We start from the raw sequence: 22,555 nt of genomic DNA, 5'->3' as shown, positions 1-22,555 counted from the left end.
CCTTCAAATATCCCACCAGATGATCTGTGTAGGATTGAAGGACACAGCCAGGGCCACCAACTCGTCTAGATGTGGATTCACTCTACAGAAGACTGATTTTTGTCCACAGTGACTGTGGGGTCAGGTGTATTGTCAGGCTTTCAGGGAGGCTGGTTCTCTTTTGCTCAAAGTGTGCACAGAATATACTAAGTTCATTGGGAAGGGATATGCTGTTAGTGACGATGCTGCTGGATTTTGTTTTGGAACCCATTGTAATATTTAAGCACTGTCACAACTGATGGCTAGTCTGCAACTTGATTTTGGACTGGTAGTATCTCTTGGCATATCTTGATTTTCTGTAAATGTCAGGTTTACCTGATTTGAATGCTGGAGTCCTAGACTAGTAGGGAGTGGATCTCCCATAGTTCTCCTGTGGTGTACAGTTTATTTTCTTTGGTACACAGTTCTCAACACATCTGCTGATAAAGTTCGAAATGGTGATGGTGCATAAAAGCTGGCAGACGAGGTTCTGACCATGGATCAGTGTACTGACTCAAAGCAGTTGTGCATAAGCTCATCCATTTCCTCAAACTTTCAGTATTGGATCCTCACGTTTCAGCTTCTATTTGAATACAAGGAGGAGCACAGCCTGGTGGTCAGAGTTAGCAAAGTGTAGAAGGGGAGGGGGTGGTTCAGTAGATATCGTTGGTGTTTGTATAGCAATGATCAAGGGTGTTTAGGCCCCTGGTGGGCAGGAGATGTGCTCATAATTTGGTAACACAATCTTGAAGTTGACCTGGTTGAAGTCACTGACAATGATGAAGGAAGCTTCAGGATATCCCGTTTCAAGGATGCTGACCACAGAGTACTGTTCATTAAGTGTAGGCTTCATATCCACCTGGTGCAAGATGAAGACTACCATCAGGATAGCTGAAGTGACCACCCATGGCGAGTAGAATGAGCCATTAGATAGGTCACCATTAGATATTGCAAGCAGGGTGAGCAAGAACCTGCCAGTACCACAAGGAGTTGATTAGAAGCAGACTCTCCACATCAAACTTGGCCTGAGAATGTCATATGGTCCATCTGGTGAATTGAGAAGTCCTTAGGTTGTATGGTGCAGTTTGGCAAAACAGATGCAAATCACATTTTCTCAGGTCATAGCACACAGTAGTCCCCAACTTCTCTTTGGTAGGTCAGTCTTGTCCTTAGTTCATCAGATTTGTCTTCAGTGGGCTGGATGTTAGTCAGAACTATGCAGGGGAGATTGAATGGGGGGGGGGGGGGGGGGCTCTTGAATTCATGCTGTTTCAGCATCACCTGCAGCCCAGCCTCGGAAGGAAGTGGCTGCATCTGGTCAGTTCTGGATATCCTGGAGTGGACCATACTGGAAGACCTGGAGTGGACTCAACTGGCCTTTCAGGTTAAGGTGTTGCCTTATACTAGTAGAAGGTCCTGAAGAGAAGAGGGAGCAAGCAAGCAAGTGGGAGAATCTGAGGGGAGCCATAGCATCAGGACTTGGCTCCTCGTGTTCGCTAGGGTTGGGTTTCTGTTCCACAGAGGCCCCAGGCCCGTGATTTAGGAGAAATTTGTAGCAATTTTGTAGCAACAATTTTGCAAATTTGGAGAATTTCATACCAATACCAATGAGATAGGATGAGCAGCATCTCTAGTGCTTTGCTGCAAATTGTCCAAGTCTGAGAACCATCCATGTAAGCAGTATTCACTGCTGCTTGGCTGTCTGAGGAAAAGCTGACAGTCCACCAAAGGTCATGCTGGTAAATTCAAGTTCCTACTGAATTTCATCACTTAACTATCTTCACTGGAAGATGGCTTCTCAGATACAAAATGTTCTGATTAAAGATTTTCATGCTGAAACATAAACATGGTTTCTCTTTCCAGAAGTGATGATCTGCTGAAAATTTCCTGTTTTCACAATTAGCTAGTAATACAGGCTCCACATGGATTCCTGATAGCATCTTTCCTAAATCTACCCACTTAGTTAAAATGGGAATGTTTAGCAGTAAAGGATTATGGTTGTATTACCAAATCAAGTTGCAAAAGAAAGGGTCTTGGACCTACTTTTCAAAACCTTCCACACATCCACACTATTCATTCCTGACCAAGCAAGGTTCTCTGAAGACAGCCATCTAAGGATTCCAATTCCTTTGCATTTCATACCCACATACACCGAATGATTGATTCTTCCCTCATAGACGTGGGTCATTGCCAAACATTATGGGCAAAGATGCCAATACTGAATGCTGATTTGAAAGGCATTCTAAGCTTCTGATTGAGACATCTGTCTGACACAGTCACCTTGGATTAGTAACCTCCTTCAATAATGTTAATCCAGATCTATTCAATAGGATTTAGAAGCTCCTTCAAACCTGAATACTTCATGTCATTGCTAATTATTGTTTAAAATAAATGACATTTTAAAACTTAAACGAAAGAAACCTATAATCTTTTGTAATCACATGGTTTAGAAAGTAAGTGGATTCATAGAGGTTTTAGACATTAGCTGCAAGGGAGATTCCTAATTTTTTTTTAATCCTCCACTTTATTAAGCACATCTCTACTCCACCCGACAAACGCAGAACTTCCTGGTGGCCAACCATTTTAATTCCTATCCCCATTCCAGTTCTGACACTTTGGTCCATGACCACCTCTTCTGCCATTATGAGGCGACTGTCAGTATGGAGGATCAACACCTTGGGTAGCCTCCAACTTGATGGCATGAACATCAATTTCTCATTCCAGTAATTTTTTCCTTCTTTTTAAAACATTTTCCCTTCAATTTCCTCCTTTTTCATTCTCCACAGCCTCTTACCTCTTCTAACCTGCCTATCACCTTCTTCTGGTGCCTCTCCTTCTACTTACCTGGCCCTTTACCTCTCCCACCCACCTGGCTTCACCTCTTAGTTTGTCCTCCTTACCTTCTCCCACCTTTTTTTTTTACTCTGGTGTCTTCCCCATTCTTTTCCAGTCTTTTTGAAGGGTCTCAACCTGAAATGGTGGCTGCTTATTTATTTTCATAGATGCTGCCTGACCTGCTGAGTTCCCGCAGTGTTTCGTGTATGCTGCTCCAGTTTTCCAGCATCTACAGAATCTCTTGTGTTTAAATACTTTTAAACCTTTTTCAGAAAAACAAGAACTTCAAAATGTTTGGAGACAAACCAGTTTGGTGTTAGGTATCCTTAACAGATTATGATTAAGTAATTTCAATTTACCTTTAATTCCTTCCCAGAAGTCATTGCGATCTCTTCTTACTGAAGCAAACTTACTGACATCATGGTAAGTACACCAAATATAAATGTATTTGTCTTCAGATCCACTTATGATATATGTATAATCATGACTGAAAATAAAATTTACAAAGCATGTGAAAATGCATAATTTCAGAGGAACACTTGCAAAAGTATATTTAAATTTTAAAATATGCCTTAAGAATATGTCTACAAAATAGCAATGTGTACTGAGAGACGAAGCCATGACAAATAAAATCATTTCCTTACCTGAAGCTTGCTTTGATTTGGCTACTACTATTCATATAACCCTTGTATTTCATAGAAATGGACAAATCTCTAAGATCATACAGGCGAATTCTTGAATCATTGGAGGTCACAAGGATCTAAATTCAAGAATTCAAAATATTAATCTACACTTTTAATGAGACAAAAGGAAACATTAGGTTCTGCTTCCTAACAATTGATTACAGACCTTATTTTCACCAGGCAATGGCTCAATGCCTGTAATTTTTCTCCCAACTCTGTTTCTCCCTCTTGTGGAGCGGACGTGTATCTGTGTATGGTACTTCAAATGCTGGAGAGAATAATTCAAAAATAAAAAAATCCATTGCCTGTTTCATTTAAATAATTGAGACAAACTGTAAATGACATGAACTGCTTTCTCAAACCTGCAATGCTTACTAAATATAACACAATCCCTCAAGAACTACGTACTCGCTTTGTTCTCAGGATGCATTCCTCAAAACTAGAGTGCTAATGGAATCAACACTAAGAGGCATTATGTCATTGTAGAGATTTGAATTGCTGATGCTACCATATTGGAAATGACTGGAGGGCTAAGCCCTCACCTGGGGCTCCCACAGCGATGAAATTGAAAAACAAACGAGAAATTCTGCAGATGCTGGAAATCCAAGCAACACACAAAATGTTGGAGGAACTCAGCAGGTCAGACAGCATCTATGGAAAAGAGTACAGTCGACGTTTCGGGCCAAGACCCTTCAGCAGGACTGGAGAAAAGATGAGGAGTCAGAGTAAGAAAGTGGAGGGGATGGGGGAGGAAGAAACACAAGGTCATTGGTGAAACTGGAAGGGGTGAAGTAAAGAGCTGGGAAGCTGATTGGTAAAAGAGTTAGAGGGCTGTAGAAGGGGGAGGACAGAAGGCCATGGATGAAAGAAAGAGGGAGGAGCACCAGAGGGAGGTGATGGGCAGGTAAAGAGATTATTGAGAGAGAAGGAAATGGGGAATAGTAAGGGGAAGAATGGCAAGTCGGGGGGAGGAAGAATTACCAGTAGAGAATCGATGTTCATGCGATCAGGTTACCCAGACACAATACGAAGGTGTTGCTCCTCCAGCCTGAGTGTGGCCTCATCACGACAATGAAGGAGGCCATGGACCGATATGTCGGAATGGGGGGTAGAATTCAAATGAGTGGCCACTGGTGGTCTCCCAATCTAAGTCGGGTCTCACTGATATACAGGAGGCCACACTGGGAGCACTGAATACAATAGATGACCTCAAAAGACTCACAGGTGAAGTGCTGCCTCATCTGGAAGGACTGTTTGGGGCCCTGAATGGTGGTAAGGGAGGAGGTGCAGCACTTGTAGCACCAGGAAGGATAACAGTGGGGAGGGATGAATGGACAAGGGAGTTGAGTAGGGTGTGATTCTTGCAGAAAGCAGAAAATGAGGGGGGGAGGGAAGAAACAATGTCATTGGTGGCGGGATCCCGTTGGAGATGACAGAATTTACGGAGAAGCTTGAAATGAAATTGAAGTAATCTTTCTGTGCTAGACTTAATGTGGAGTGACATAACATGCAACTTCTGCCTATAAGAGCTGAAGAGAATGGTACAGCTACTCTGAGATGTGAGGCTCAGGACTGCACATTAGGTGACATAGTAAGGATGAACAGCAGCTTCTCAATGCATTGACACTACACACCTTTTGAATTATATTTTATTAACTTATTTATGGTAATATTTTGTTTTATATGTTGTGTGTGATATATGCTTTGTGGGTGCACTGTAGTCTGGAGGAACATTGTTTCGTTTGGTTGTAAATATGTACAGTTAGATGATAATAAACTTGAACTTAAAAGTGATGACGTTTGAATTATCAAGAAATAAATATCTGAATACCTGCAGCCCTTACTAAAAACAATTAGCACTCTGCTGGATAGCCAAGTGGGGTACCAGCAAATTGCAAAATATAATGAGAAAAAGGCACTGAAACAACATTGAGAATAAAAGAAAAATTACCTCTGTGTCATAGAAGATGCATCTGCCATCATAAGTGCCAATCACAGCATATTTACCATTCTGGCAGAAGTTTGCTGCCGTTATTAATTTTGTCTGGCCATCAATTTCATTCCAAAGTGCTACCTTCTTATCAGGAATATTCCACAGACGAAGCTTCCCATCAAGTGATCCACTTAAGAAGTACCTGTCATCCTGAAAAAAATAAATTTCATCAAGGGTGGGATGGAACAACCTCATCTGAACCTGTAAGGCTCATCTTGGTTTGACAAGAGAAAGTGACATACACCAACTGAGCCATGGAGCAACACACTGGAGGAATAACAGGGGCTTGCGGGTTAGACAACATCTATGGAAAGAGATGGACAGTTGATGTTTTGCATCAAAACCCTTCTTCTGGACTAGAAAGAGAAGATGGTCAGTGTTATAAGATGGAAGGGTCGTACAACATAGTACTAGAGCAGCATAGTACAGATCCTTTGGTCCACAATGTGGTGCCGACCTTTTAACCTACTCCAAGATTAATCTAACCCTTTCCTCCCACATAGGCACATCAAAGGATACAAAATGGAGGACTACCTAGCAGTCTCTCAAATGTCCTTAATGTAGTAGCCTCTACCAGCATTGCCAGCAGTGCATGCAAAGCACTGACCACTGTCCATGTAAAATAAACTACCTCTGATGTCTTTGCCGTGCTTTCCTCCGATTACCTTAATGTCCTCTTTATTAAGTCATTAACACCCTGGAAAAAAGGCATAATAAATCCACACCATGCTTCTTATAATCGTATATACCTCTACCAACTCATCCTCCATCGCTCCAAAGAGAAAAGCTATCACTTGCTCAACCTAGCTTCATAACACACATTCTCGAAACTAGGTTCTATGCTGATAAACCTCCTCTGTATCTTCTCTCAAATTTCCACATCCTTCCTATAATGAAGTGACCAGGAGTAAACACAATGGTCCAAATGTGGTCTCACCAGTCTTATAGAGGTACAACATTATTTTGTGATTCTTGAACTCTATCCCCTGACTAACGGAAGGTCGACAGCCACACACGTTCTTAACCACTCTTGCAACTTGCGTGCCAAATTTTCAGGGATTTATGGACTTGCAGCAGAAGGTCCTTCTGTTCCTCTGCATTGCCATTAATCTTATACTCAACCTTCAAGCTCTACCTTACAAAATGTATCACTTCATTCTTTTCCAGATGGAACACCACCTGCCACTTCTCCAGTTCTGCATCCTAAGTCACTTTGTAACCTAGAACAACCTACTACACTGTCTACAATAGCACCAAACTTCATGTCATTTGCAAACTTGCTAACTCATCCTTTCAATTCCTCATCCAAGTCATTAAGGGGTAGAGCAAAAGCTGGCAAGTAATAAATGGATCCAGGCAAGGGAAATGATAGGCAGATGAGGAGGGAATGACGTCAGAAGCTGGAACGTGGCAAGTGGAAGTGACAAATGTCTGAAAATGATGGAATATCATAGGAGAGGATGGCAGAGCATGGAATAAGGGGTGGAGAGGGGAGGTAAACTGCTGGAAGGAGTGTGTGGGCGATAAGCAAGTGAAGAGGGTGCAGGAGGGGAGAGAAATAAGGTGAAAGGATTTAGTTGGATCATGAAGTGATAAAAAAAAATGGAGAAATAGGTGAAAAGGAACAAAGGGGGAGTAGTTACCAAAAGTTGCAACTGCCAGGTCATGGGCAAATAAAAATGAAAGGAACACCACCTCATATTCTGCCTGGGTAGCCTCCAACCTGATAGCATGGACTCTAAACTCTCAAACATCTGGTATTTAGTTGCTCCCTGTCACTTTTCCATATTTTTCTGTTTTCTTTTTTTCTCTCTACCTGATTCAGCAGCCCCTCCCAAACATCTTATACCTTAGCCCTCCTCCACCTACCCCACCTGCCTATCATCCACACACACCACCCACCAGCTGCTCTTCCCACCTCCCTCCATTAATTCCATGCTCCACCATCCTCCCCCATCATATTCATCTTCAGCTCTGTCACTTGAACCCTTCATCTCCCAGCTTCTGACATCATTCCCAACCTCATCTACCTCAACCATCGTTCCCTCCATCTTTTTACTCTGGCTATCTTCTCTTTTTTCAGTCCAAATGAAGGATTTCAACCTGAAACATCAACTGTCCATTTCCCTCTTTAGATGCTACCTAACCTGTTAGTTTCCTCCAGCAGTTTATTTTGCTTCTGGTTTGCTTAACTATCTGAACTTGTAAGGAATGCCTTGACACAAAGTCATGGCCTGCATTAAGCATATTGTGCCTGATAGCATTTTGTCCTATCAAGCTGCACTTAGGATCAAAGTTTATAACCTGGACTACATCCCTAGTAAAGTGTTGACCTTTAAATAGAAATAGTGTAAGAACAGCTCCATTTCATTTTTATGGTGCTAGCAATAGAAGATTTTTCTTGCTCTTTCAACATCCTGTCTCAAAAAAAACTGAAAATTAAACTTAATCTTGCACCATCTTATCTGCCATTTGTGGCATCTTGCTGTATGCATAACTGTTGTAAAATTGGTCTGTAGGGACAACTGATACCTATCTGAACTTTCTACCCAGATGCCAAGTTCTTAAGTTTTTTTAAATTTGCAGACACCCTCAGCAATCACTGCAACATCTGCTAGTGATGAATACTTAATGGAAAGGTTCAATGCCTGATCCCTGCTTTGAACTTGAGGGTTTTTAAAAAAAATTAAAATTAGGTAGTGGACTAAAGAGCAGCTTTTAAAATGCTGATTAAGAATGAGCATTAGTTAATCATGCTAATGTCTAATTAACCAAAAGATGGTGGTGGTGGAGTCACGTTCTTGTAATTCTAGTCCTTCTGGTGATCTTGCTCCTAAAAAGTTGATGGAAATGGATTAAAAACTAAGATTCAGTTACATTTCAAAGTCAGAATGGTGTGTGGCCCTCTGGTTGCTGTGTTCCCAAAAGCTTGCTGTTTTTGGTCTCTCTGGTGGTAGTACTTGCTAGTTAGGAAGGTCCTGTCAGAATAATATGAATAATTGCGGTACATTTTGTTAAATACGAGGATGGTCTTACATTTTGAAGGCAAAGATACTCAGTACAGATGCGATTTTGTAGAGCAAGTAGAACAGTAGGTTACGCACACATCTTTGAGGTGTGCCAGAGCTAAACGTCGGTGATGAGATGTTATTTTCAATCCGCACTGTGTTCTCCTGATAAGGAAGTCAGTTGCAGTAGGAAGTTCAGAGGTTTTTACAGCTTTTTGATTATTACTGAGGGGGGTGAAGATGGTGTTGAACCCTGAGCTGTAATCAATAAACAGCAGCCTGACGTAGACAACAGCTATGCCTAAGGCATGGTGGAGAGCCAGGGAGATTGCATCCGCTGTAGACCTATTGTGATGGTAGGCAAAGCGCAGCAGGTCCAGGCCTTTGCTGAGGCAGGAGTTGATTCTGGCCACGACCAACCTCTCAAAGTACAGTAGATGACAGTGCAACTGGGTGATAGTCATTGAGGAAGCTCATCCTGGACTGTTGCCCTTTCAAAGCAGGTAGGAACCTCTGACTCTGAAGGTGTCCTTGAACAATCCTGCCAGTTGGTTGGAACAGGTCTTCAGAGCCCTAGCAAGTACACCATCAGAGCCTAATATCTTGTAAGAGTTCTTGAAAGATGTTCTGACATCAGTCTCCAAGGCAGAGATCGCAGGCTCGCCAGATGCTGCAAGTGTTCACACAGGTGAAGTTTTGTTCTCCCTTTTAAGTCGTGTATAAAAGGTGTTTAAGATCATCTGGGAGTGAAACAACACAGCCATTAATATCAGATTTCACCTTGTAAGAAGTAATGACCTGCAAGCCATGCCAGAGCTGACTAGCATCTGATTCAGTCTCTGACTTCATTCAGAATTGTTCTCACTCTTAAAATTACCTTCCATAGGTCACACCTGGATTTCTTGTATAGTTCTGGGTAACTGGTCTTGAATGCTACAGATCTAGCCCTTAGCAGACTGCAAATCTTCTAGATCATCCACAATTTTAGGTTTGGACACTTCCAGTATCTTCTCAAAGGCACATATTCATCCACAAAGATCATAACAAAGTTGGTGACAACTGTGACATATTCATTGAGATTTGAAGATGGTTCCCTGAATATTATCCAGTCCCCGATTCAAAGCAGTCCTGTAAACCACCCTCCCCTTCCCTTGATCATTCCTCCGTTGTCTTCACCTCTGGTCCCGTACTCCTCAGTCTCTGCCTGTAAATAGGGAGTAGAAATACAGACAGGTGATTGGACTCAAAGTGCGGGGTGTGGGATGGCATGTTAAACATTCTTGATGGTGGCATAACAATGGACAAGTGTGCTAGCCCCTCTCGTTCCACATGTGATATGTTGGTGTTAGCTAGTCAGACTTCTTCAAGTTGAAATCCCCACGTGATTTCAAGGCATCAGGGTCCACTGTTTCGTAACTGCTGATCACAATGCTCAGCTCCTCCAGTGCCTGCCCAAAGTTGGTTAGGGGTTGAATGTACACTGCTACCAGGACGATGGCGGGAAACTCCCTCGGCAGATGACACTTAACTGCTAGATGGTCCAGATGGGTGAGCAGGACTGAGACAAGGCCACCAAGTCTATGCACCATGATGAGTTAATCATGAAGCATATTCCAACCTCTCTACCATTAAGAAACTCTGCTGTCCTATCCATGCATCGATCATGAACCCTCGGACTGCAGCACTGCATCCAAAATGGTAGGGTTGAGCCACGTTTCCATGAAGTACACAGTAGCTCCTGGTGTCCCTCCGGTACTGCAATCTTGCTCTGAGGTCTTCAATTTTATTTTCCAGAGACTGTATATTTGGCAGCAGGATAGCAGGGAGTTGGGGGAGGGTGTCTAAGGGCCCTGCATTTCAATCTTACTTGCAGCTCAGAACACTTTCCCTTTCTCTTAAATAGAATCTGCACTCACAACTCGAGTCTGCAGTCCAGGGTCTGCCAATCTTGAGGATCGATAGATTTTTAAAACATCATAAAATGATGTTGCTTTCTGAAGTACCCATGTCTGTAACTGTGGATTTCAACTATAGTAGTACTAAATGGGAATATATCAAAATGAGCTACCAAATGACGTGGTTGAGACAGGTGTAATAGTACAATTCAAGCAGATTTATTATCACTTACATGGTGTGAAATTTGTTGCTTTGCTACAGTAGTACAGTGTAACTATAAAAAATCTATACCGTAAATTCCGGTGTATAAGCCAAGAATTTGGCCCTAAAATTAGGGTGTCGGCTTATACAGAGGGTGCCAACTTTGGAAAAACGAATACACAGAAGATAGGTCATATTTACTGGCCGTTTTTGAGTCAAATTGGTTCCACTGTTGATGCATGAATTCTTTGGTTTGTTTAAACTCACATCTCATGGCTGGAGCACGGACGTCAAACCTCCGGGGATGACTGCAATGTCCGTATTTTCAGCTTTCAGTGCTGCTTTTGTCTCACCTGACAAGTGCGCTTTGAACATGTCCCAGACAAGTAGCGACTTTTCCTTCCTGACACCTTCAGGACATCGACGCCACACCTCTTTAACCCACTTCAAGCATGCTGCTTCGTCCATCCAGCAGCGTTCTTGAACGTAAACAACACACTGCGGGAATTTTCTGAGCAATCTTTGTTTTTTGTCTCAACAAAAGATCACATCTATTCATAAATAGGGTGTACCAACTTCGTGTAGCTTTGAAATTTTCGCTGATCTCATAGTGTTTTTCGTCCCATTTCAACACTTGAATTCGAATTATTTCTCTGGTTACAATGTATCCGGATGATCGTTGGTGATTCACTCACTCTAAAACTTTTTCTTCCAGTTCTGGCCACTGGCATGTTTTCCCACGGTTTGCACATTTCGTCTTTGGCATTTCCCTCAGCGTGCCCTCTGCCTTTCTCCACTCTCTCACTATCTCTTGTTTACACTAAACTTATTAGCAGCTGCAGAATTATTCGCTCCTTTAGCAAAATCAACAACCTTCAGCTTGAAGCCAGCATCATATCGCATTTGTTTTAATCTTTTGTATATGGTGGTCGCAAACTCAATACTGAGTACATGTACTGATCCCGCCACCCTGTGTTATGTTTTAATGAGATTGTGATGGGTGCTAAATGGTTTCACGGGGGTTACATTTCAGAGGATTCTTTTCCATTGGAAACCTAATCCAAAATTTCTCTCCCTGATTTATTTATTAAGAATTCACCTATAACGCTCTACAACGTGTAGGCTTGTTTTCTTAGCAGGTACTGGTTCACAAAATTTCCAGGGTCCGGATCCAGCAAAGCTGAGTACCGGCATGTGAGATCTTGTGATCTTTTCTGGTTAAATCAAAATCCTCTACAAAAGGGGTCGACTTACACAAAAGGTAACATGAAAAAGTCACTTTTTTAACCTTGAAAATGGTCGGCTTATATTCCGGAATATATGGTACATTACAAAAATAAATAGTGCAAAAAGGTATGAATAAAGAGGTAGTGTTCGTAGACCATTCAGAAATCTGATGGCAGAGAGGAATATTCTGTTCCTAAATCATTGTGTGTCTTCAGGCTCCTGACGGTAGTAATGATTGGAAGGTATGCTTGATGGATGCCACCTTCTTGTGGCACTGCCTCATGAAGATATCAGTGATGGTGGTGAGGGTTGTGCCATGAAGCTGGCCGAGTCTACAACCCTCTGCAACCTCTTTCAATCCTGTGCACTGGAACCTCCACACCAGTGATGCAACCAGTTAAAATGCTCTCCACCATTCATCTATGGAAATTTGTAAGTCTTTAGCAAAGTACCATATCTCAAACTTATAGTGAAGTAGAGACACTGGTGTACATTCTTCGTGACTGAATCAAATTGTTGTGCCCAGGATTGATCCTTTGATATTGTTTATACCCAGCAACTTGAAATTAATTATCCATTCTCCTGCTAACCCCTCAAGGAGAACTGGCGTGTGTTTTCCCATCTTCCACTTCTCAAAGTCCACAGCTAGTTCCTTTGTCTTGCCAGCATTGAGTGTGAGGTTTTTGTTGCAACACCACTCAATCAGCTGACCTACCTTACCCTTATAAAACTCTTCATCATGTTAGATTTTACCAACAACATTGATGTTATCTGAAAATTTCAGGATTGAGTTTGAGCTGTGGTTAGCCAAAGAGTTATGGGGGTAGTGACAGCAGAGCAGTGGGACCGAGCACAGATCCTTGAAGTGAGCCTGTGTTATAGTCAGTAAGGAGATGTTATCACTTATTTGTGCTGTTTGTGGTCTCAATGAGAAAGTTAAGGATCCAATTACAGAGGTTCAAGTGGACAAGCTTGGTAATTAATACTGAGGGGATAGTGGTATTGAATGCTGAACTGTAATTGATAAACAGCAACTAGACATACTCTTTGCTGTTGTCTTCTGGAGAGCCTGTGTGATTGCATCTGCTACCGATGTGTTGTAGTGGTGGTCAAATTACAATGGATCCAGGTTCTTGCTCAGTCAAGAGTTAAATTAACCTCTTGAAGTATGTCATGGTTGTGGATGTGATTCTACCAGCTGATAGTAATTTAGACAACTCAACTGGTCTTCTTGGGCACCAGAAAGATTGCTGCTCTTCTGAAGAACTTGGATGGGTACACACAAGGGCAGGACTTAGAGGAATATGGGCTGAATACAGGAAATTGGGACTAGACTTGTGAGCACTGAGGTTGGCACGGACACATTGGTCTGATGGGCCTTTACCCACAATGACTCTATAACAACTACACCAAACTGAATTACCAGTATTTTCAACTATTCTTTAACAATAAGAGCAAACATTTTGCATGCTACTTACCCTTGGGTGAAAAGCTATAGCAGTGACAAAATCTATATGTTGAAAGCAACACAAGCATTCCCTCCGTGATATATGCCACAAACGAACTGTCTTGTCCATGGAAGATGACAGCAGAAAGTAGTTCTATGAGGATTTAAGAAAAAAATGTCAGTGTTATTCCTCCAGTGTGAATAGCAGATTTTACAATAAAGGTTAGATATTCTGGAAAATAATCAGCTACATTTCTTTTGCAAAAAGCAATAAAAAGATTGATACTACAGCAGGAGAAAAATAGTGACTGAAGTGCTTAATTAGAGCCAATGCTTACACTTAACCAAATAACAATTACTTTGCCAAATTAAATTTCTTGTTTTATTAGTCTTCCTCAGATCATCCAATTAATAGAATTTCAAGGGTTGAAGAAAATCTCTTTAAAATTGATGTTAGTTGATGTATAATGTTAGTTGCAACTTTCTACATTTAACAAATGAACATGGCTAATTTAAGGCTGCATTACAGCCTGGTATGGAAATACCAATGCCCCGAACAGAAAATCCTACAAAAAGTAGTGTCTATAGTGCAGTCCATCATGTGTAAAGCTACCCCACCACTGAGCACATCCACATGAAATGATATTGCAGGAAAGCAGCATCCATCATCAGCAACTCACACCATCTAGGACATGCTCCCCTCTTGCTGCTGCCATCAAGGTGGTACAGGAGCCTCAGGACTCTCACCACCAGGTTCAGGAACAGTTATTACCCCTCAAACTTAAGGTTCTTGAACCAAAGGGGATAACTTCACTCAACTTCACTTGTCCTATTATTGGAATATTTCCACAACCAATGGACTCACTTTCAAGGACTTCTTGTCATGCCCTTGATATTTATTGCTTATTATTATTTATTTATTTTTTGTATTTGGACGACTTGTTGTCTTCTGCACTCTGGTTTAAAGCCTAAGTGGGTACAGTCTTAATTGACTCTATTATTGTTATTATTGTATTATGGATTTATTGAGTAGCCCATAAGAAAATGAATCTCATGGCTGTATATGGTGACAGATGTATTTTGATAATAACTTTATTTCAAACTTTTTTTTGTCAATCAGAAAACCTATTGTTAAACTCCTTATGCCTCCTGTACAACAAAGTGGGAGATGCTCACAATGAAATTGAGATAATGTATTCAGCTTCCCATTCCCACTACCACAAAGCTCCAAATCCACCTACAGCTGCTCAGGAGCTCTCCTCATCACATGTGGAATTCCTAAAAGCTCATTCGTATTCCTTTGACCTAAACCATATTGTACTGATCAAGCATTCCTTCCAGTCCTCAAGCCAGCCAAGATCACATTATAAAATGAAAGGGTCATCTGCTTAAAAATCTTACTTTGTCTTGAACTTGAATGCGTTATCACTTCTAAGCTCTATACCTATCCACCTCACCAATCTAGATAGTCAAAGTTAACAAAGTAATGAAATAATATGAAGTAGTAAGAAATAATTAAACCATCCCTCTATGCTTTCATACTGGCAACAGTTTGACAAGTTTAATCCAACCTTTCTCATCTCTGCCCTTCAACAAAAGTGCCTCCAAAACTGTGCACAGTATTTCAGCTGTACAACTGCAATAAAACCTCCCTGTTATTCAGAGCACACAGAAGGCCAACATGCTGTTAAAGGTCATACAAGGTTATTAAATGGTGCCATGGATAATTTTAAGCACAAAACACAACATCACATAGGCACAGTATATGTGAATAGTTTAGGGTCTGCACTATTCTTATACCTTTGACCAAGAGAGATCCAGAAGATCAGCAGTATGTCCCTTGTATTTACAAAATGGGTGCTGCCTAAAAGGTGTAGTTTTGTCTTCAGGATCGGAATCCTCAGTTCCGCTATATGCCTAAGAAAGAAAAAGATAAATTTAGATTCTACAAGTCAACCATCAAAATTTCACACATTCAGATTGCATTGACAATATTTTCAAAGGATATTGATATTAAAATAGTAATTTCACTTGACATTGCTTTTACATTCATACCTATATGTTCACCAAGATAGTTCAATAAAATCTGGAAAAAATTCTTAGAGTTAACAAAATATATGCTTGAATACCAAACTGTAATAGATAGATATTAAGCCGCAAACACGTGAAAATCTGCAGGTGCTGGAAATTCAAGCAACACACACAAAATGCTGGTGGAACACAGCAGGCCACGCAGCATCTATAGGAAGAAGTACACTCGACGTTCCGAGCCGAGACTCTTCGTCAGGATTAACTGAAAGAAGAGATAGTAAGAGATCTGAAAGTGGGAGGGGGAGATCTGAAATGATAGAAGACAGGAGGGGGAGGGATGAAGTTAAGAGCTGGAAAGTTGATTTGCAAAAGGGGTACAGAGCTGGAGAAGGGGGAGAATCATGGGACAGGAGGCCTGGGGAGCCAGAAAGGGAGAGGGGAGCACCAGAGGAAGATGGAGAGCAGGCAAGGAGTGATTGTGAGAGAAAAAGTATATATTGCCGAGACTCAACGCAGACTGGGAGACCGTTTTGCTGAACACCTACGCTCTGTCCACCAGAAAAAGCAGGATCTCCCAGTGGCCACCCGTTTTAATTCCACATCCCATTCCCATTCTGATAGGTCTATCCATGGCCTCCTCTACTGTCAAGATGAAGCCACACTCAGGTTGGAGGAACAACACCTTATATTCTGTCTGGGAAGCCTCCAACCTGATGGCATGAAGATTGACCTGTAACTTCCGTTAATGCCCCTCCTCCCCTTCTTACCCCATCCCTTATTTATTATTCCCCCCTTTTTACCTCTCTCTCTCTGCTCTCTCTGTCCATCTCACAATCACTCTTTGCCTGTTCTCCATCACCCTCTGGTGCTCCCCTCCCCCTTTCTGGCTCCCTAGGCCTCCCATCCCATGATCCTCTCCCTTCTCCAGCTCTGTATCCCTTTTGCCAATCAACTTTCCAGCTCTTGGCTTCATCCCACCCCCTCCTGTCTTCTATCATTTCAGATCTCCCCCTCCCACTTTCAAATCTCTTACTATCTCTTCTTTCAGTTAGTCCTGACGAAGGGTATCGGCTCGAAACGTCGACTGTACTTCTTTCTATAGATGCTGCCTGGCCTGCTGCGTTCCACCAGCATTTTGTGTGCGTTGCTTGGATATTAAGCCTGCAACTTAACGGAATCATACAGCTAAAACTAGACTACACTTTAAAGCAGCCCTGGTGAATTACCTAGGAACATTACTGTATTGTTTTCCTTTAAATCAGCATCATGGTAATGGAATATGCAAAAATATGTAATTTTAAATTAGATTATTTGTATGATGGGAGCTGCCATTTTAGAAATGTCATTACTGCTACTTGTACATGCTCCTTGCTTCAACACAATAGCTCTTCTGTAATTGAACACAACAGAGCAAATCAGCAACAAAGTGGAAAAGAAAATTACTCAGAGCACAGAAATCCATTATTAATTGTATCGTGCTATTGCCGAAAAACTAAATTTTAACCCTATCTTTGCTTTGCCTGCAACATGAATCATATTTTTGTTACATACCGTGTCAGTATCAGATTTCGAAGAACTCAAGCTTTCTTGTGAAGGTGATGGTGACACACGACCTGAATGAAGTTTAAAATATTGTTACCACGCACTAAGCTAGAGCGCAAAATATTGGTTTATGACTTAAGAGCTTTAGAAAAGGTCAATAAATCAACAACATTGTTTTTGTGTTTCTCTACCCAAGTTGGTCAATTGTATTACATATTCAAAGCAGAGATCATAAATCCATAATTATTTTGGTACAACCAGCTAAACCTCAATGAATCCATATCTTTTCCAAAACTACCAAGATCCAGTTAAATCAAAATGACAACTACTTGCCAAGTGATCACCAAAAGAAATGAAAATGCCAGTTATCCAAAAGCCACAGGAAAATATTTGATCCAGTTTTACCTACTCTCCTAGGCAACCTGACCTCCATTCCAAAGACTTTCCTTTCCTGGTGCATGGGATTTTAGTCACTGAAATGACTAACATCTTTTAAGAAAAGTAGCAATAAATAAGTAGACAAACCAGTTAGCTGGACACCAACTGCCAGAAAAATACTAGAACCCATAAACTATATTAATTAACAACCTACTTAGAAAAGGAAAATACTTCTTTAAAAATGCTTTATAGAAAGGAAATAGTTATCTTATTTTACTTTACATTAAGTTTACTTTCTTGGAAAGTATAACCAGTGAAATAGGTTATAAAAGCTCCCAGAAGCTTTTATTAAAGTGACATGAAAAAAGATAAAAGGTCGTTGACCAGGAACATTAACTTTTTCTCTCTGACTAATCTGTTGATTTTGTTTCTAATGATACTTGCAGTACCTACAGTATTTACTTTTGTTTCATTCGATGAGGTAGTAGGCATCCGGGGTAACAGGATAGGATTGGGTATAAAAATAACTCAGTGGTGTCCCAGTTGTGCAAGCTTCAGTAAAACACACACCAGGAGTATCATGCGCAGTTTTGACCTTGTACTTGGGGGGATGTATTTTGCTTACAGGCGGTACAGTGTTGCTTCCCTGGCTCAGTTGCCAGGTAAAATGATTGTCCAACAAGAAGAGAGAGTACAATGGGTCGTATCCACATGGAGCTAGATCGGGAATGCACCATTCTGAGAGGTATTGACAACTGATACTGAGAGACTATTTGCTCTGGCTGGCAGGCAGGACTCAGACATATAGGGCTTCTGGAATCAAAAGATATCTTGAGCAGTTTGATTCTTTGGATTTCCCTATTAAGCTAAGGATATTTAATTGTTGAAGGTATGACTGATGGATTTTTGCACACTAAAAGAAACAAGGGATATCGGACAGTTGGATTCTGATGTTTTAAATCCAAGATTCTTTTAGAGGACAGCCAAAAGGCACAAAACTTGTTACTTCACTGTCATTTTAATAAGAGTTGATAGAACAAAGAGAAATTGAAACAAAACGTGATAGAGGTCTACTAGTGGAGAAAGCCATGATTAAAGATGATCAAAATGGCACTGCTTTGTGTTTAGCTATTTTATACCCATAGAGATAAGGAAAATTCCATTCAAAATTATAGACAAGAATTAACCAATTAGAAAGCTACTATTCAATACTGCAGAACCAAGTTAACTAATGAGAAAGCACTGTATTTAATTAATGCAGAACAAAGGAGCTTGTTGCTTCAGGGTGTTCCAGAATTATGCTTTGTATAGCCATGACAGGATATATGCATACAAGAACTACTTAATTATCTGCATGTATATTAATTGTTAAACTGCAAAGAAAATAATAATTAAACAGTCTAATGAAATAGTCAAATCCAACAGGAGCAGGTGGGATGGTGGATCCAAGGAGGAAGGAATGTTCGTGCAAGCACTGAAATCAAGAACTATTTTGTTTTCTTATTTTCTTAGAAATGAAAGCAGACACTTGGTGTTCTTAAGCTGCTGATTTCAGTTAAATGTTTACAATATAAAAAGCACCCTTCAAAATAAGCACAAAGCCATTTCATTTAACAGCAACTTCCATTTCACTGTAAAGAGTCAGTAATAAACCAAATCTCTAAGCAAATCTTTTCACAATATCAAAAAACAGACGTTCCTCAAATACAAACTTAAGATTAATTTGCTGAACCACACTGTGCCCGTGATATTGTCTCTCCCCCTACAACATCTACACTTAAACAGATACATCATGTAAGAATGTAAATAGGCTACTCTGCAATGATCTATTACCTCAACATCACCTTTCTGTGCTCTGCCACCCCCCCCCCCACCCCCCGAGTACTCCAACATCGATGACTGCCTTGAATATACAAAGTGATTGAACCTCTTGGGTTGAGAATCCAAAAATTTGCTGCTCTCTGGGTGAATAAGTTTCTTCTTATTCTGGTTTGCATGTTTGAACCCTTAGCATGCATCTTTGACATCAGTGTCAAAGGAAATCAATTCTGAACCCACTCTGACAAGCATAGAAACATAGAAAACCTACAGCACAATACAGACCCTTTGGCCCACAATGCTGTGCCGGACATGTCCTTACCTTAGAAATTACCTAGGCTTACCCATAGCCCTCTATTTTTCTAAGCTCCATGTACATATCCAGGAGTCTCTTAAAATACCCTATCGTATCCGCCTCCACCACCGTTGCTGGCAGCCCATTCCACGCACTCACCACCCTCTGCATAAAAAACTTACCCCTGACACCTCCTCTGTATCTACTTCCAAGCACCTTAAAACCATGCCCTCTCGTGTTAGCCACTTCAGCCCCGGGAAAAAGCCTCTGACTATACACATGATCAGTGAGATCAAAAACCCGATGAGATTTGTTTCTCTGTAGCTCTCATTCTTCGAAACCTGAGAGTACAGATTTAGTCAGTTTAATTTCTCCTCAGATGACAAATCCACCATACCAGGGACCATTCTACTGAACCCTGCAATGGGGAGGGGGTGGGGACAACACCCAGATTGGCAGTTGATTGGGAAAAACACAAAGTTGCTGCCGTCTCATCTTCAGAGATGTAAAGTTAATCCCAGTGCTGTCTGTGTGCAGCATGCACATCTTTGCTGCCATTGCAAGGGTTTCCCCTTGACACTGCAGTTTTATCGCACATCCCAAATAAGAGTTCACTGACATTTTAACTGGTTACTAAAAAGTATCCTTAGTACAGGTGAATGGTTGAAGAATCACATGGGGTTCATGGGAATACGCAAGACTAAATTATAGCAAAGTGGAACAAATAGGGACAAGAGTCTGCAAATGCTGAAATCTGGAGCAACACCTAAAGCACTAGAACAACTCTGAGACTACCGAAAGCCAGACGAAGGGCCTCAATCTGAAATGTTGACTGTCCATTTCCCTCTAAAGATGCCTCTTGACCCACTGAGTTCCTCCAGTGCTTTGCATGCTGGGAGAAATGGGATTGCTTTAAGAATCAGAAGAGCTCTCCCTCTGTCAATAAAAGGCCACCCAAGGCATAAATGCATTTTGTTCTTCCTAACATTCAATGTGACTGACAGATTTCACCATCCAGTCTCCAACTCCTAAACCTTAACTTATTATTTCCAATATGAAGGCATTTGAAGCTCTTGGAAGCCACATATAAATGGGGTCCACCAACTATAGAACCCAAACAATTTATGTCTCCTTGAACCAATGTTTGTATAGGATATTTCAGTCATAAATATAGTTCTTCTACAACCTTCCAACTTCACATTCACCAGCTAATACTACAACTGATCCACTCATGTATACAAAGAGTCAAAGTAGCCCCATTTGGCGATACTGATTACCTTCAGTGTTGTATTTTATTCTCATATTGTTGAAGTAGTCCCAAGCATTCTTTAAAACCCAGATCCTCACAACTTTGTCTTGACCGGCTGTTGCAAGTAATCGACCACAGTGTGAAAACTTCATTGTCCACACAGCTCCCTAGAAACAAAATCTCAATTTTCATTTCCTGTTATATGTACAATAATCAAACCACTTTTCTTGTATGGCAAGTTGATTAATAGCCTAGATTCTAAGGGTAGACATCAGATAATGTTATCAGCATAATTACAGATCCATGGAATGGTTAAGGTACAGACAGAGGCCAATCAGTCCCTCAGGCTCTCAACTAGAGTAACTCCCTAGGTTGTTGACTTCACACTGTCCGACGTAACCTTACAATTTTTTCTTCATTATATATTTATACGATTTCCTCTTGAAAACCACAATGGATTCTATTCACAATCCATTCTCTCCGAAACCCTCACTATTCTGTAGACTTCGATGACATATTCCTTTACTCTTCTCTTTGTTAAGAATGTTCCAGCCCCTCCACTGATCCTTAATCCTTCATTCTTGGAACCATTATCATCTACCTGTGCTTTTGCTGAAAACATCACAACCTCCAAGAACTAAATCCAGTTAAAGCAGGATCACTGTAAAAGCTCACCAGGACTTTACCTGTATTGATAAGGCCCAGAATTACATCTGCTTTCTTACCCACTTTCTCAACATGCCTGCCACTTTTAATGACAGGACCCTCAAGGCCTCTCTGCACTATCATTTTGGCTCTGCCATCTTTCCATAGCTACCATTAGGCAGGAAGTACAGAAGCCTGAAGACTCATATCACCAGGTTCAAGAAGAGCTATTTCCCTTCAACCATTCTATTCTTAAACTAGTTAGCAAAACCCTAATCACTTTGTTTCAGTGAAGTTATCCCATTTGTATAAACTGTAGATCCACTGGTAGTTTGCTTTCAGCACTGATCTGGAATTGTGTATCTAAATTCCTAATCTGGATTAAACAGCTACCAGAGTTAATTAAAAAAAAATAAACAAAATCTGTCTGCATTCAGCAAATTCCTAGCCATCGTATTGAAGGAAGTATTATCATAAACCTGAGAGTTTCTACCTACTTGATTGTAAAATAATACACTTGGCAAAAACAACAAAGCAAGAACCAAGAATTTAAGAAATAGAGACAGGAAATAACATGGCCTACTAAAATTAGAACGTACCATGTGTTCTCCACTTAGATCTTGGACCATTTTAATCTGATCAAAGTCAAAAGGCCCTTTGAAACTGTGTGCTGCTTTAAACTTGACAGGCCTTGTGTAAGGCATACCCTCATCATCACTAGAAGAAGCATCATCTTGATCCAAATGGAACACTTGAAAACAACAGAAATTGACAATATTAAGTAATAATTCAAGGTCATGAAATGATGAAAAATTGCTCTAAGAAAGTGTTGTTACAAAACTAGTTAGAATTTGTGAAACCAAGTGTGTATTAAATACGCATAAAATGCATCATTTAAACTTCCTTGTTCTTCCTACATGCCCTTACAAACCAAAAGATGCTAGTCACCATGAACCATTTCTCACATCCTGGGAGTCACTTTTCAATAAGGCAAATGTACAACAGCTACTGTGTACCAGCCCAGCCTTTAGCCACTTACTTATGCCGTCTATTTTGAGCTCTGCACATCAAGCAATACAAGGAGGCCAAAAGAACTGTTCCAAGAATTTTTCCAATTCCTGGAAAAAGTGCAACTGACTTATGGGACTATCAAGAAAGCATCTAGGAAACAGCAAACATAGTGTATCTCTGATGGTAGCCAGTGGAGGCCAGCAGCATCAAACATTCAGAACAAACTATTCTTAACCATCAAGCTCCATCTGTGGATCCCACAAACGTTCACTGCAATT

At 40.8% G+C, this 22,555-nt stretch overlaps 1 protein-coding gene across 2 annotated transcripts in view; it reads right to left on the bottom strand.

The window, feature by feature from the left end:
- Positions 1 to 22,555, bottom strand: part of wdr44 (WD repeat domain 44) — an 85,848-nt gene that overhangs the window by 7,925 nt on the left and 55,368 nt on the right. For both annotated transcript variants that reach the window (XM_073058645.1, XM_073058644.1), the window contains exons 10-18: positions 21,866 to 22,017; positions 20,650 to 20,788; positions 16,891 to 16,952; positions 15,109 to 15,225; positions 13,340 to 13,462; positions 5,488 to 5,679; positions 3,703 to 3,804; positions 3,498 to 3,613; positions 3,213 to 3,340 (exon numbers count right to left, since the gene is read on the bottom strand). In XM_073058645.1, coding sequence (XP_072914746.1) covers positions 3,213 to 3,340; positions 3,498 to 3,613; positions 3,703 to 3,804; positions 5,488 to 5,679; positions 13,340 to 13,462; positions 15,109 to 15,225; positions 16,891 to 16,952; positions 20,650 to 20,788; positions 21,866 to 22,017 — 1,131 coding nt within the window. The remainder of the gene's footprint in view (positions 1 to 3,212; positions 3,341 to 3,497; positions 3,614 to 3,702; positions 3,805 to 5,487; positions 5,680 to 13,339; positions 13,463 to 15,108; positions 15,226 to 16,890; positions 16,953 to 20,649; positions 20,789 to 21,865; positions 22,018 to 22,555) is intronic.

This window comes from Hemitrygon akajei, chromosome 10 (genome assembly GCF_048418815.1).
Source record: "Hemitrygon akajei chromosome 10, sHemAka1.3, whole genome shotgun sequence".
Lineage (NCBI taxonomy): Eukaryota > Metazoa > Chordata > Chondrichthyes > Myliobatiformes > Dasyatidae > Hemitrygon > Hemitrygon akajei.
Note: the sequence above shows the minus strand (reverse complement) of the source record. Positions and strands in the feature narration are given on the sequence as shown.